Source organism: Bombus fervidus, chromosome 6, assembly GCF_041682495.2.
Source record: "Bombus fervidus isolate BK054 chromosome 6, iyBomFerv1, whole genome shotgun sequence".
Classification (NCBI taxonomy): Eukaryota; Metazoa; Arthropoda; class Insecta; order Hymenoptera; family Apidae; genus Bombus; species Bombus fervidus.
Window position 1 is genome coordinate 11909674 of NC_091522.1, and position 17034 is coordinate 11926707.

A 17034-nucleotide genomic window follows, 5' to 3' on the forward strand; every position below is an offset into this window, starting at 1 on the left:
AGAATTCAAAGAGATATTAGGTTGTCCGAAAAGTTTCTTGCCTTTCATAAGGTGATAATAGATGAACAACAATTTCTGTTTTATATTATTTTATTGAATTAGGTATGGTCCATTTCGTTACATTTCTATTATTATGTCCGTGTATAATTCAGTAAACTAATATAAAACAAAAAACATTATGCGTCTATTATTTCCTTATAAAACGAAAGAAACTTTTCGGACAACCTAATACATGGAGATGTGTATATGCATATATACGCTTCTTAATGCAAGACGAGAAGTTGAAATGAAGAATACGGCAAGTGACGAAAATGAAGGAATCCGCGATATTGGCTTGGAAATAAAGTGGAAAGAAAAGAATATGAAGGTATAACAAATTTAATAATACCTCGGTATTTTCATAAATACTATAGCATACTTTATAAAGAAATAATACGATGGTACTTGCGAACCAAGCACGAAGAACTTTTCCAGAGATAGAAATTACATTTTATAGCGCGACGAAGAATTTCGATAAAACTTTGATCCCAAATTAATGACTCAGCTTCGGACGCTTAATTGCCAATAAAACCTGCTTAATCCTCGACGCTTTGATTTTCTTTCACACGCAGCAACCTTGATCAATAGATCGAATGCAGTAGCTTTGTTCGTTTAATGAAAGTTTCACCTTAACTAACCAGCGCAGGTAACCATTGACCCACACCGCAACGATTGAGCGTGGAGGAACGTGATCAACGAACTCAATCGCCATATTTTCAGTGCTAACCTCGGCTCTTTATTTACCGAGAATGCAGTTATTTGGGTCGGCACCGCGAACTACCGGGTCAGGAAAGCCGCGCAACGAAATTAAAGAACCTGGAGAACGGAATAAAGGGGTAGCCGTGCAGAAGGTTCCCGGAGAAATAAAACGTACGGCGATGTTTTCATTAAATGATCGATCGCGATGTATCCGCGCCAGTGCATTCAGTTTGTGATATCGTTAGCCGCGTTGTTCCCAGTCCTTTCGAAACGTTCTCCTTCCATCTACTCGTTTGCTTCGTCGCCGCGCATTACAATGTTCGTTTGTCAGGGATTTGTCAGGAACACGACGAATAATTGAGGATTCTAAGCAGAACTGAAACATTCTATGAGCGGTACGTTGTGATTGTTTCGGCAAATCTCCTCGAGCTTCTGATCGATAGCGCGTATTGTAGGGGACCAGGGCATCCCCAATTTAAATGTGAAAACTTAGGGAGCGCAGGGAATCGATTAATTAAGAAAAAGATCCTTTGGATATTTGCATCGTTTCTACTCTATTTTGAAGAAAGGAAACAAAAACGTTTTCGCTTCTTCGCTCGTTTATTTGTATTTATTTATTCGTGTTATCATCTGTTTAACGAAGGTGAGGCCGAATCATAGCTGCAGTACATCAAATATCATCAAAGCAACGCGCAACTGCAATTAGAGCGGTTATCGTTAGAAGTAATGATTGCATTGCTGCACCAGCATTTTGAACGGTATCTTCGTTAAATCGATTACAGCAACGATAGATAAGAGTAATAAATGAAAACACGAGAACGTTTTTGTTTCTTCTGTAGCGATTTTGTGCAAAATAATGCAAAAACGAGTGAATCTCCAAAGAACTTTCTCTTAGTTTATCGGTTCTCTACGCTCTTCCAAAATTCTGACATTTAAATTAGAGACACCCTATATAAGAAAGATAGTCGGCAGCGAATACTTTCTAATTTCTTTCGTTGATTTTACTAGTACAATAATATTGTATATCATTATGGTAATAATTATGAACGTTTTTATTGTTTATCGATCGTTTACGATATTCATGCACTAGAACCGAAGAAAGTTTAACAACGGAGTAAGATCAAGTTTTACATCTTCTCTTGAAAAAAGTTTAGCAACTCACGATGGAACTTTTGTAGCAAACAAACTTTTCATTCTGCCGCGGAAATATTAAAAGGGGAGCGAGGAAAGGGAGGAGTGGAAAATCAACGTTTCGTTTCTTTGTCATTGTTTTAGTTCGGTTGGTTATCGTTCGGTTTGAGCAGAAGAACTTGGAAACTGGGCGGAACTTGTTAAAAGTTTCTTTTGTAAAACAGCGCAAAAAAGTCGGAAATAATAGAAACAGCGAAAAAACTGGGTAAATAAAAGTTCGTAACAACGAAAGAAAGCGGATCAATCGACAATGGATGATTAATTAATTTAGCCTCTATTCCGAACAAAGGTTCTTCTATTTCGATAATTATACCATGAATCGAGAGAAACTCATACGTATGCAGATTAAGTATAATCTACTCAAATCTCTAATAAAATTTCTGATAAACGAATTTCACATTTTTCTTATATATTTTCCAATAAAATTTAAGATACTTACATGTACTCGAATACAATACTCGATGATAGTTCAACGATTGAAAAAAGAACGCAACGTGTGTTACTAGTTTCATCTCTCTCCAGCAAAACTCAATTTTCTCCATTTTCTACGATTCTGATCAACAAGTTCCATTCGCATATTACTTACTTCTTCACTCGAGTTCTCTCGCTACGATATCCTCGATACTTGCAATCAAAACCATACATACACACACACACACACACGCATACACACACTTTGCCACTCAATATCGCTCCGGTTCAACAAGTTTGATATTCTTCCAACCAAAACACCCACACTCTTCAACCGCCATCGTTCGTACTGTTTGTTCGTTAAACGTATTCGGGACAACGAGTGTGTGTATCTTCTCGAAAAAGAACTTCCGTGATTCGTGCGTGCATAGAGCCTGTGTATCATTGAATTTCCTGACGGGCTATCGATCGGACAGGCTGTCGGTCCGGCGAAAGGACCGTGGAAGACCGTGGCGAAAGCGGCGAAGGCGGCACGAAACGAAGGAAACGTTTGTCGGAGATTAAAAGACAGCCGACCTCGAGCCTTAATTTCCGTCCCGCGAATAATTCAGCCCGACTATAGTTTGCTTCCCCGGTCGGCGAATAGGTGAGACATTATCCGGCGTCGCGAGACGTTAATAAATCTTGCAATGGCCCGTTGCCCGTTATCAACTCGCTGCGCTCCATTAAATCGGAACGTTGCGTTGCAACGAACCTCTTCCCACCAAACCTGGCCCATTGCGAACCCTTCTCCGCGATTCCTCGTATTTCTCTGTCTTTCGCCGCCGATTCTTCTTCCCTCTTCATCGCGCCGTCGCTTCGATTTGCGCGATCAGCGGCCGGCAAACGCGAGGAAAATGTAAATAACCCTTCGACCGCCTGCCGAAATGAAATGTAAATGGACCGCGCCCATCGAGGCCATGGGATGGAAGCGAATTATTGTACCGGAATAGAAGTGCGGAGAAATGGTAAGATGTCTCGTATCGATCATTTTTGACCGATGGTACTCGGCGACGTCTTAATCGGCCGTTTTGTATCATTGTGACGGAGGTTTATAAGGAGAGACGGATGAGATGGAATTGTTTGGTTCAAGTTGTTTCCATTGGATAGTCCGATAGAGTGATAGATACGGATTGAAGAGGCCTTTTCAATATATTTTATTTGTTGTATTTTTGTTATCGTTCGTAAGATATCGAGAACGAAATTTTAATGCCAGTGGTATCGGGATTTGATAGAAATCGGTACTTCGATATCTGCGATTTATCCGTGCTGACTTCATTTTCGAATTAAATAAGTTTGTCGGATGGAGATATATTTACTTGAGATTTGCTATATCTTCAATATTTCATACTTATAATATGGAATAAAATATTCTATATTATAATAAAATATAAAATATATTTAGGAATAATTTGTAAATTGTTTCTAAAAAAGTAATTATTTTATAATTAATTTCTAGATTGGGGCTAGGTATTGTACTAATTAAATTGTACTAATATCAATTACGTCTAATTCTAACATTAATTACATTTGAAAAAGATCAACTCATTCGGCAGCATTGTTCGTTAATTTCATTCGATTGTAGCGTTCTCTTTTGTAGTGTTCAAGCGTACAAGCAAATCGAGCCGGTAATGGCCGGGTTACTAGGTCGTGTTCTTGTTTGTTTATCAGCCGTCTCTTGGCCGCTCGAAATCTCGTGGATTCGAGCTCAGTAGAATTTACAGAGTCGCTGGCTGCTGTGCCGCTTTCAGCTTAACCTAAATTTTTCGTCGCCGTTGAAAAAGCTTGCTATCGCTACTATCAATGATATTGTTTGTGGAAACGGAACGAAGAATTAAGAGCCGAGACAACATCCGCTCCAAGTAGGCTGACCTTAATACTATCCTTTCGCAGGAAGTTATTTCTCGTAAAAATGTAGATGTTAACGTAGATGCTTTTCAGATCTTTCAGAATATATGCGTGAAAATAAACAATAATAAAATACATGAAACAATGATTTTCATTACGATTAATTATTACAAATGACCACAATTATTTCTTCGGCTACTGATAAACGATATTGTAAAACTAATTTCCTTCGTCCGTAATATTTACTACCAGCCAAAACAATTTTCATCGTTTATAATGGTTACTCATAACGTGAACGCTCGAACATTAATATTTTTAATTACATCATATTTTTACCAATCTCTTTAACATCGCTGACTTCCATTTAAATAAAAGGTAGCTTTTGCTCAATGATCTTTTAAATTAAAATCCCAAAGAGTAACTGCCACTCGTAGTCTATGAACGGTACATAGATAAATAATATATTTGTTATTCTTACGAACTACAAGTAACATTTACTTTTCCTCCGAATACAAGAAAATATCAACATCCATCGACAGATCAAAACCAGCATCACAGTAGAAAAGCAAAACGATTATCGAAGATTATGCCGTGAGGCATTAGCCCGCGATCCACAAAGAGGAAACGAACGTTCGAATGAGAATTTCGTACGTAAAATCACGCGATCGACGGTCCGCCGTGTCTAGACGGATTGCGTGCAAATCATCGGCCGATAATCGTGTCGCATTATGCCTTATTACAAGAGATCGGACACGAGTATGCGACCGCGAGCGCAATTTGTTTGCGGCTGTTTCACGATAACCGGCTGGCCCAACGAGCTTTCATTTATAACAGGCAACCGGTTGTACGGTGGTCCGTGAGGGCACGCTCGCTGTTTGGGGCCGACCAACCAAACGAAACGACCTCGCGCTTTTTCGCGTTCGCCGTCGACCGACGTTGTTTCCGCTGAACGATCGCCTCTACCGTGACAGCGACGTGCGGTCGCGTCCCACCGTATCGCTGAACCGTGAACGCATTTATTCGCCGGATGACGCGCACTTTCCTACCATTTCGTCCCATTTCGTCGAATCTCGCATTCCACCGGCTCGTTTTACCCGGCGAACGTTTGTAAAACGTCATACGAGGCAAGGTGGATATGCTCGTTTTCTAACGGAGATACGAGGAGAGGAGGAGGAAGGAAGTTGTTGCTTGTGGAGAAATTATTATTGCGCGGGTAATGGAGGACGAAGAGGAGACGTCGAGCTTCTGGAAGCCGGAAAATAGTGAAACTTAGTATTTAGTAGAATAGTGGAATTAGGAGAAATAGAGAATTTGATCGCTCAGCGGTATTGTTCGATGTACATTAAATGTAACTGTATTTGCTATGGTTAGAAGCTAGATCATAACTAAATACGGTTTTTCTGAGTTTGGTACTATCGGAGTTTGAAAAGATTTAAATAGGCAAACTTAATAGAAAAAGATAGCGAATTATAAAAAATCACTGATCGATTGCCGAAAGGTAATTGTTTATTTTTATTTAAATCTAGCATACGAAAGATGGATCGTGTAATAAGCTCGTTCGTATTTTTTAAAAGGCGCATCTGAGATAGTCGTGTAACATTTATTTAATCAACGACGTACGTGATATTTCGTGCCATTTAAGTAATTTCTTATCATTAAGCAATTTATCGATTCTATTTCTTGAAAGTTTTTAAGGAAAATAATTATACAAATAATTGTTTTTTTCATGCAACATTGTATTGTTTTTATCGATTTATAATTTGTAATTCTTAAATCGTAGGGAACTTGACTTTTTGTTTGCCACTCAATTTGATTAACAGTTCGCTCGTTATTTGCGACACAGCCAGTGGCGAAATTCTGTGTTTGTTCGTGAAATAGCGTTATTGGTGGACGCATGAGAGTGAAATCCAATTCGTATTTAATTTTATCGCCATACCCAATAACGTGTTATTTGATTACCCTTCGTGTTTAACGCGAACTGCTTGCTCGTGCCTGATCACCACATCTGATTCCACTTCGTAGTCATGTAATTCATATAATTCGATCATGTAATTCGATTTGCTCGTGAAACCTATAAACTAGTCAAAAAAGCTACACAGAATTTGTACAAGTTTCACCTAAAAACAAAAGAATATTTATGTAAATATACGTAGTTGCAGTATTACTAGACTTATGTTACGCGTTATATTCGAAAATATTGACAATAAATACATACTATTACTATGCATACAGGTATATTTACATAAATTCAAACAAAATGTTAAGAAAAATATGATCTTACTTAATTTACTTTATTTGAACCTGAGAAATAGTATGTAACTGTATTTTATTGATACGCCACTCTGTCAATTAAACAATTGTTATATTCTAGGCACATTTTGTGACACCATTTTCACTTTAACCGAATAACTTTTCCAAAGCTCTGTTTCCTACACTTTGCTTTTGAAATTTCGTAATGTAGAATTATAAGCAATTAATATGCATTGCACGTAATTTCCAGCAAAGTTGCGAAATCCGATTAGATAGCTTTCAAGCTACACAGAGTGCGGTCGAATATCATGTACATGTTACGAACGAAAATAAGAAGAAAATATAGAATACAGTTTTTTCGTTCTCCAGAATTTTCAGTTTGACAATTTTATCAAATATTCTTGAGTTAATTCTGGACTGAACAATTAATGAGTGAAGATGAGTGAGATGAATAATCGACTAATGTAGAATAAAATATAGAATAACGTAGAATAAAATTTGTCTGCGAGATGATTTATTTAAGAAAAAGAAACTCGAAAATTTACTAAACAGACAAACCTTTTTCACAATTTTTCTTTATTCTTGCATCTAGGATAATGTCCTATTGATCGTTTACTCATCTCCAGCCGGTTGTTAGTCAAGTTTAAGTGTGCTTGACAAATTTTCAAACTTGATTTTCTAGAAAACGGAGCGTCATATGAAAAAGTGATATTCTACATTTCTTTTTCTTATTTTCCATAAGGAATCACCCAGTTTGTACATGTTATTCGATCGCAGCCTGTATATATGTACGAGCCGATGAATATAAAACAGGCCATAAAACGCAGAAGTAATGAGAGTGAATCAAAAACTTTCGCGATATCGTTACTGGCCTTCTTTTAATTTTAACTGACTCAACGGCTAGTATATAAAGCGAATAAATACAATAAAAAATTATGAAAACGCATCCAAGGATAGTGGTAATTTTTGTAATCAAAAGAATGTAAAAAGGTGTACGCAAATGATTCCCAAGGCACAAAGTGTCAACATGCGACCGTCAATCCAGGTCAAAAGTAAATTCAGCCCCTGAAAGTTTCTCCAGGAACGAAACTCCCTTGCGATGATGCAACCACGCTATCATTGCCTTACGACATTGTGTCGTTGCCACAGCAGCAATCCGCATGGTTGGAAAAATGCGAGGAAGCTGGCTAATAGGCCGGAGGAAGTCGGAAGAAACTGGGAATGAAAGAAGCGTTGCTTGACAAGCAATGCCGGACACTGAGCTCTGGCCTCGTTCCAGCAGAGCATCGACCGTTTGCAACCCTGTTTCTTCGTTCGTTCGAACTGGGTAGACAGGCCAGAGATCTCTTTGTTTTCTTCCTCATTTTAATTTTAAAAACTTCCTTTCTATTACCTTAAGATCTGATTCCCTTCTTCCCTACTTCTGTCAAGGGATTTGTTGATAAAGCTTCGTTTAACCTTTAAGAAATAACGAGTGCCGGTGATCTTTGGTAAATTAGAAGATTTTCAGCCATTAATTACGTATTCACAATCAACTCTTATTACGTTCTTCTCTTTAGGGAAGAATTAGTTTTTTCAACAAAGAATTTTTTTTTTTTTTTTTTGCTATATAAGTCGTCCTAATTGATAATTAATAATAATAGATAATAAGTGAACCAATTTTATTAACTCGTTTATTTGTCTCATAAAAACGTAGGAACACGAATCAGCGTTCGAGATACGTATGATGATCGAAGGATTAATTTTTAAAGCTAATATATGCAGAAAAATAAACAACATAATTTTTTAGACGAGAAAAGGATTGGTTCGATGAGCTTAAAAAGACGAAGCGTTCGGAAAGATTAAACACTGATTCACGGCAATGTTTGTATCGTAACGAATCGTCAAATTAAAAAGCTGCCCGACTATCGACGTTTAATTGGAAAAGTAACGCGATATAGATTAATTCGAAGACCCTTTTATCTATGGTGGTATTGTTGGAAATAACGAGGTGGTGGAGTCTGGTCGGTTAATTGGCAATTTAATGTTTTATTTACTTATAACGATGGAGCTTGGCAATGGAGAAATTTTCATTCGAAATTCGTTGATCCTGATACTAGTTAGGCGTGTTACGTCGGGACGATTTGCACAGAGAGAATTGCGAAATAGAATTCCGGGGTATTCTGGGGAAATCTGCAATTTCCTATTTGTGATGTTTGGCGGAGAGAACGAAATTATGCTTTCCTTTCCTGTTATGAATTTTGAAACAGCTAAAACGGGTGATAACGATTAATGTTGCATCAATCTTCACGCGATATTTTTCACGATATTCGACTTTTATTCTTAACTATACTTATAAGATAACAAAAAGTATAATTCTGTTCAGGGAACGTAATAATATTTATTGAAAGGATCATTTTATTTATTTAAAACGTAGAGAATATTCGAGTAAATAAAATTGTTTTATTAACAGAAACAAAACTAAACGAAACTACTATTGTAATAAAAGATCGGAAATATTAGAAATATTATACTATTTAGTATAACAAACAAAGTAAAACAAAATAGCCTAAAATAGAATTTCATATTTAAAGGGAAGAAAGTGAAAATTTCAGATTTCATTGTATTCATTTCGATGGAATTGGTATTTTTTAAAATGCGGTAACAAGGGTATTTTTCCAGCATTCAGTACCTTTTTCCGCATATTTTTAACAAGCTATGTAATTCTTTTTGCGCCGTTTCGATATTGGGCAAAGCATTATCCCCTCTGTTTCCATGTTACAGAAGCGATTTCTTCTGGAAAATTCAAACAACCGATAGAAACTGTATTTATTATTCCTCCTTTGAACGGATTTAAATCGCAGAAATTGTTACGTATATTTCAACTATATAATGCACATACACATACACATTTACGAACGACGATCGCGTTTTATTATAATACATTTTTGACTTTTCAAAAAATTTTTACTATCTCAATATCATTGGTTGCATTGACGTCGATAATCCTTTTATCAGTTTAGAAAAGAATTAAAATTAAAGAATCAAAAGATAAGGACTTATCGTCTTTGCATATACTTCTGCAAGATGTAACGGTTGTACACTCCAGTTTTATCATTTATCGCGACGAATTATTCAATCATACGCGAATGCTACTATTCTAGTAGCACTAGAAGGCATAAAGTCATCACAAGATCTACAATTTTTCTAGAATTTTGTAATTGAATTACATTTTGTAAGAAACGATCAAGTATCTGGATATTTTCGAACTTTAGTGCATGCGTGTCTCGTAAAATGAAAATTCCTCTTTTTTTTTTTTTTTTTTCGACAAACTTGCAAGAAACTTGTTGAATTAACTACTTCAAGAAAAACTCTACATCTTTATTTATGTACATCCGTGACCTGTACACTGCTATTACGCTGAAATATTCTAAATAAGGTGCGGTGCATTATTATATTATTATTGTACCCTTGAATATACATTATGTTTAGGGTTGCAAGGTCTAGGAAGAAAGGAACTAATAAACAGATTTCTATTTATGTTCCCTGTAGCCTCTAAAGCTATAAGCTTAACTTTTTTTGGTAAAGTCCTTTTGCTATAAATATATGAACACTAAGAGAGTAAAAATCTGAATCAGCATAAACTTATACATTATACTTTTACTTATACCTTTAATTATTTCAATATACTTTTCTATTACAACTTCATTCGCTCGTTCTTCAATCAACCTTCAACCTCAAACTCAACAAAACTAATTACAATAATCACACTTTCTAAGATTTTGACAAATTCTTTACAACCAATCTTTCAGTTCATTTCTCCTATTAAAATTCCTACGACGTCACATTAAGATCATCGAGACACGGTTTATCACGTACAATTATCCTTTATTACACATTTGCATCACGCGATTAGTAAACCCGTTTATTTTCATTTTTATTGCATCTTGATGCATCGAGAAAGGGCTGGAAAGCGGACCGTCATTACATCGACCTGTTTATCACAAAAATTATCCCTCTATCGGTTCCCTCTTGGCATGTCGTGGTTTCAACCCTTCATTTTTGTCCAAGCAAGCATTTTCTGGCTGCGTTTTCGGTGCTTCAAATTTCGGTATATAAAGTCAGCGGTTACCTTGACCAGCAATTGGTAGATGACGATAATTGAGCACACAACGCGTAATTGGAACAGACAAAGCCATTTCTCGAAACGAACGTAAAAGTGTTTTTGGCAATTGACATTCAATGTGCGTTCTACACTCTACGGGAAAGTACGTGTCTACGAGTCGCATACTAAGCGAGAATTTCACCTTCTAGCGGCGGAAACGCACGTCCACTTTCACGGCCACATCCGAAACTAATATTCCAGGCATCATTTTTATCGTCATACATCACTTTCGGCTGTTTTATATTCTAACAATTGTTTGATTTGTAATTAATTATTACTTATAAATAACTTTTATATAATATTGTATGTTACAACGATTATGATCTGTAAATAATTAATCTGATCTCTGGAACCAAAAATTCCATCAGATGGTAAAATGTGTTCTTTTTTTCTTAACGAGAATATAAGAACAAAAAGCTAAAATTCTTAAATATCTGAGAACTTAAAATATTTGTTTTGATATTTCAAATGAAACATGAATTGTTGTTGGATATAACGTTCGAGTAACTGACTAAGAAGAACAATTTAACGCGACATACCATGCCAATTAGAGTAATTATAAGTTGATGTATATATTTGTCGTGTATGTACTAGGAACGAGAGAACATGCTAGGTTCACGTGACTAACTTCAATGACACCGAAGATTGCCTTCAATGGCGCGCAAACTTCCTCTTGTGTATTGTGAACAATAGTCAACTAGATTTTGTTATCAAGTAGATACGAACGTGAATCCAAGATTGTTTCCTTTCGCTGAAAACAATCGCTGCTTTCCTAACAATTATTTCTTTGGTATACGCTACTGAATTTATTACAAAAAATTATTGAAGTGCGAAAAATAATCAAGAAAAAAACAAGATAAATAAACAACAAATTATAAGATTACACGCAGTCACGATAATAGATAACATACGATAAAAAATAGGATTACACTTGAACTAGACCAAACAATTTTCTAATCATTCGTGCAATAAATAAATCGATAAAAAATTACTTCTTACAAGTAACGAATTTTATAAAAATATAATAAATTCTCCCTATTGGTTATATTCTCGTACAACTAATTATAATTTAACAATTTTATAACAATTTCGATGAAAATCGAAGAAAGTTAGACGAACGATCGTCGAAAGCGCCGTCCGACTCATCGATTCACGGTTTCCATAACAACACTACGTTATCTATGAAATCACACGCGAGTGTCATCATCGATTTCCGTCGACTGCGCTCCGCTTTCGGTCGCGCGCCTGCGCCAGTCATATCGACAGACTCGCGATTTGTTCACGTCGAATCTTCCGGCGTTGTTCCTACACCGTTACAGATTCCAGCTCGTAGACAATAGTCCCATTGAACACTGGGGCGTCGTTCCCCGTTATCGTTCTTTCCGCTGATCAATTTCGCGAATCGGTAGTCAGTGACGCTTCCAAAAACGCGAACACTAGCAGAGAGTAATATCGGCGACAGCGTGCTTCAATTCGTCATCGGCTCGACCTTTGTCGAGGCAGTCGCGATCGAGCGGTTGCGGCGCGTTTATCGATCGTCACGTGCATACGTCGTCACAGCCAGTTAATTAGACGAGTCGGGTCTGGCATGCCCCTCTTTAAGGATTCAGAGCTCGTGCGGCCAGTGGTACGTGCTGATCGAGCGGAAAGTTTCCCTTGCGACTGGCTGACGCACGAGCTGCTTGCTAGTTTCGCCTCGGCAGTCGAGTGAAACCGGCCCTAACGGCCGTCAGTCTTCAGTCTTGCCGGTGGAGGGCCGCTGGACCAGCCAACAGACTCAACATGGAAGACCTGACAACGTGGAAAATGTTTTACGTTTGTGTATTCGCCATCTCTCTGATGGTTCGTTCGTCCGCTGGCGCGCAAATGCAGCCGCTCGTCGTCAGCAACTCGTTGGACGAAGGTGTCGCCAAGGACTACTTTATAGGACCGTGTCTGGTGAACACGAATCAAACTTGCCCTGATAAAGAGGTGACGTTCTTCTTATACACGCAAAGAAATCCCGATGTGGGTCAGCAGATCATGGTCGACGAGAAGCGCTCGAATTTGAAACGAATCCATTTCGAACCTTCGAACCCTACCAAGATCCTGATACACGGTTACGATTCTGACATGGCACTGTCCTACCTAGTGGACGTGCGAAACGAATACCTGAAAACCTATGATTACAATGTGATAGCCGTGGATTGGCATCGTCTAGCTACGGCACCGTGCTATCCCATCGTTGTGCAAAACGTGCCACACGTGGGCGATTGTTTGGCGCAGCTGGTGCAGAGACTGAGGGACGTGGGTGCGGACGATATCCACGTGATCGGCTTCAGTCTGGGTGCACACGTGCCCGCGTTCGCGGCTACAGCTCTCAGACCGTACAAGATGTCAAGGATAACGGGTTTAGATCCTGCCATGCCGTTGTTTGTCACCGTAGAGAATGACTACAAATTAGACCCGTCGGACGCGGTCTTCGTCGATGTCTTTCATACGAACGCGTTCATTCAGGGCAAGGTGGAGATGAGCGGGCACATAGATTTCTATATGAACGGTGGGATCAACCAGCCGGGTTGTTGGGACAATTGGAAGCCTTTCGAGTGTGATCATCACAGGTCCGTGATGTATTTCGCCGAGTCCATCAATTCGGATGTGGGTTTCTGGGGCTGGAAATGCGGAGGATTTTCTTTTTACCTGCTTGGCCTGTGTCCTCCCAGATATCCGGCCGTCTTGGCTGGCGACAAGGTGGATAAGAAGAGCAGAGGCTTTCATCTGGTGAGAACGAATGGGCACAAACCGTACGCCATGGGAAATTTCAGCGTGAACCGGTTAGATATGTATACGTAAGGTCGACGAAGTGTCGAGCGATGATGTCGCGAGATACGACTCGTGCGATAAATCGAAGAATGTACGACGTGAGACTTTTGGATGCGATTCTGCTCTCTGATTGCGGAACATAAAGAGGACACGTGCATGAGACGAAGCGATTGCTGTTGGAAGCGGGCACCAACCGTGTGTCCCTCCGGCAAATTGTCACGGTGAGCGTGAGAGTTGACTGAAAAACGTGTTCCGTGTCAAGGTCAGGGTATCTCGAGCATCTGGTGCTCCGCTAATCGATACTGTGTTCGGCGTAGAGAAAGAAATGGGGCTAACCGGCTATAAGCCCGTGTAGGAGTCGATTCGTATCGATGACGCACACGAAACTGATAGGCAAACTATCGGCTCGAAAGTTTCGGTAAAACGAAATCTTCTTTGGGAAGATTATACCTGGACATTTCGAAAAATTTCTGGGAAAAATTTTTGTGTGAATTATATTTATATCAAACAGCTTTTTACTTTCACCAAAGTGATTAGAATTATGGATTTGAACTTTATATATCGTGGTTAGGAGATATCGTTTGAGATTGGTTCGTTGCATCGGTTTGACAAATTAAAATCAGTGGTTTGATAGGAATTGTGAACCTCCTTGTAAGCTTTTTACGTAACAATGTGCATCGAATGGATCTTTACCAGATATTATCCAACTTGTATCTAAATCTTACGTGTAACGCGCGCAAAAGTTACAGCTACAGTAGTGAGTTTTATCGAAGAAATTTTATTTCGAAAATATATACAAAATATGTGTTGAATATATGCAAATATAAGAGAATTTAATTTCAGCGTAACATATGTAAATTACATATGTAAAGGATTATAAATAAGCTGAGTTTTATTAATATCGTTTGAAATATTGATAAGCGAGTTGCACGTAATCTGTTATTTGTCGATAAAGGCGTGGTTATTTAGCGAGATGTTGTACCTTTATTTATGAATTGTCGACGAAATAATGATACAAAAATATTGTTTTGTATAAAATAACAGAGGCTATTTATTCCTTATATCATTTACTTTGAGTGCTCATATTTTAGTCATCTATTGTATTTATCATACCGAAAATTCTTCATTTTCATCCCGTGTTATTAATTGCTATCAATTTACTAAAATATTTAAGGCGATTAATAATATACGATTTAACTTTTATATCGTAATACGAATATTTATTTATATGTTGCATTTAACTTAGATCGTAAAATTACGTTATCATTGGAGATATTATTTTTGATACCAGAAAATTTCGAAGCAAACATTACGTCCGATAGTAATGATATATGGCTGTTACTACAAAAAAATACGTATCTATTAAACGCAACTCACATCAAACATAAAGATTATTTATTTGTTTATCTATTTACTTAATTTCCCTATGGTCCTCTAAACTTTTCCAACGTAGTTCCGCTGTCACTTTTATGAACAATTTTTCAAATTCTGTGAACGTACCTTTGATATAAAATTGAAGTATGGAAATACACGTGTTAATGAAAATTTGTTTATAATTGTCTAAAAAGTTTTGAAAACAGACAAATATGTGTGAGTGGAAACCGACTACGGACTTCAGTAATATTTAAAGCGTTTCTGCATGTATTAATACCTTAAGTGTATTGTAAATATATTATATTGTTTGCAATGCCTTCCTATAGTTCTGAATAATATCATAGGAAAAAATATAGGTGTAAATTGCATGATTTTATACATTTCAGTACTTTTATACTAACACGTAAAATTATAATTATTATTCTTCTAGAATATTTCAAATTGATTTGTCAATAAAAAAAAAGGCAAATGATAAGAGATTACACAATTAAAAAGTTAATCTTATCAATAACCTGTTTTCATCTTTTCTACGGTAAAGAATCTATCTAGATATAATTATATATCTGTGATCAGATTAATGATTAAATATCTATTTGATTCGGGAATTAGAGCAACATAGATTGCAATCTAATTAATTAGTGGTATTCTATATTGATTGCGAGTCTTCATATTAATATTACATTAATTCGAAAGTTCTCAAAAGGAATAGAAGTACACGTAAAATGAAAAGATATTATCAAAGCTACTCGATAATTTATATAAATAATATTCGTAATAACGTTTAACATGTGATATCCATTTAAATTATGCGTAGCATAATATTATATTAGTTTCATCGAAAATAAACGATGAATCAGAATTCATCTAACTCCATTATCAAAAAAATAAAAATTCATTAGAATCAATACATTTTCAGTAAAGATTTTTCTTCACAATGTTCTTGAATTAATAAATTTCTGTATTATAAACGTATTTTTTACCTCCAAAAACTATCTGAATATTCAAAAACACACTAATCGATAGACGATAAAAAAAGCGGGGCAAGATAAGATTTCTATATTAGGAATATTCCAATTGTGATAATGCTTTAGTGAAGTCCAATTCCCACGATATAAAATCCATTAATAACAAATGACAATTGTTATCTTAGTGGTGTGACAAATCCAGGCACGTTCTACTCGGTCATTTATTTCCTATCTACGTAACGTTGTACGAGGTGTCCCATTGTTTTTTCTGCAAAACGGTTGAAAAATATTTTCCTAATAATAAGAATTTTAAAAATGTCATATAAAACAAAAATTGATAAATGAGCTATTAACCTGTTAACTGGATCACCCCTTAACCAGAAACTTTTACTAACTTTTTACTAATTATAAAAATGTATTAATTAATCAAGACATGAAAAAGTCAACTCCAGTTATATTAATTATAATATAATTTTTCATTAACACGAATGAATTGACACGTAAAAGGATAGGGAATCTCCAAATGTATTATTGTTTTTCAAAAAAAATAATCCGCATATTTAAATAATTTAAATAGTTAAACAGTTATTAATAATAACACGAATTATTGATCATTTTTCCTGCAGTGTTTTGTAATGTGGCGAATATCGAACGTTCATACGATTCTAAAAATAATTTATTACTTGAACGGAGTCCGGTGCAAAGACCTTAGAAGATCTAAAGGACCAGAAGCCCTACTGCATGATCCTGTTAGTTTCTTTAAAGCCGACTTTAAGACAAAACGGTTCGTCATGCTCTATAAGTCGCAGGTGAAACGTTTCAAGAGTCAAAGGCTGTGCGAAAGAGGCTTCGATTAATTTTGTCGCTTGCATACCGGCGTCAGATTTCCTGAGCAACGGGGACTATATTATGTTTATTAATGCCATCTTATATAAGTCAATTTTCACTATCTTAGCTTTGATAAATTTTATATCGCGTGTTCTACAGCAAATTTATTATTACGATTAAATTAATGAAATTTTATATTGCATATTAAAATAATTTAAATGAATGGATAAGTTCCATATTAATCATACTATTTGCAAACGCAGTAATAGTAACAATAGCGATAATTAACGTACGTGTAATCTTACAGTAGATTACAAGAATTAATATATTTACCAAGTAAAGAATTAATATATTTACCAAGGTTTTAGGTCGATTTTCAAATATAGGTATGTCATAAAAGTAAAATCAAATTTTGTAGTAATAAACGAAAAGTGTATGGTGTCG

The 17034-nt window shown here is 36.5% G+C and overlaps 2 protein-coding genes across 6 annotated transcripts in view; both read left to right on the top strand.

Moving 5' to 3' along the window:
* LOC139988417 (uncharacterized) overlaps positions 1–17034 on the top strand; it is a 288130-nt gene that overhangs the window by 229263 nt on the left and 41833 nt on the right. The gene's annotated exons all lie outside the window — the stretch shown is intronic.
* LOC139988419 (lipase member H) lies at positions 11858–14829 on the top strand. The gene has a single exon (XM_072005846.1). It carries the CDS (start codon positions 12404–12406, stop codon positions 13451–13453), a length of 1050 nt encoding a protein of 349 aa, XP_071861947.1. The 5' UTR covers positions 11858–12403; the 3' UTR covers positions 13454–14829.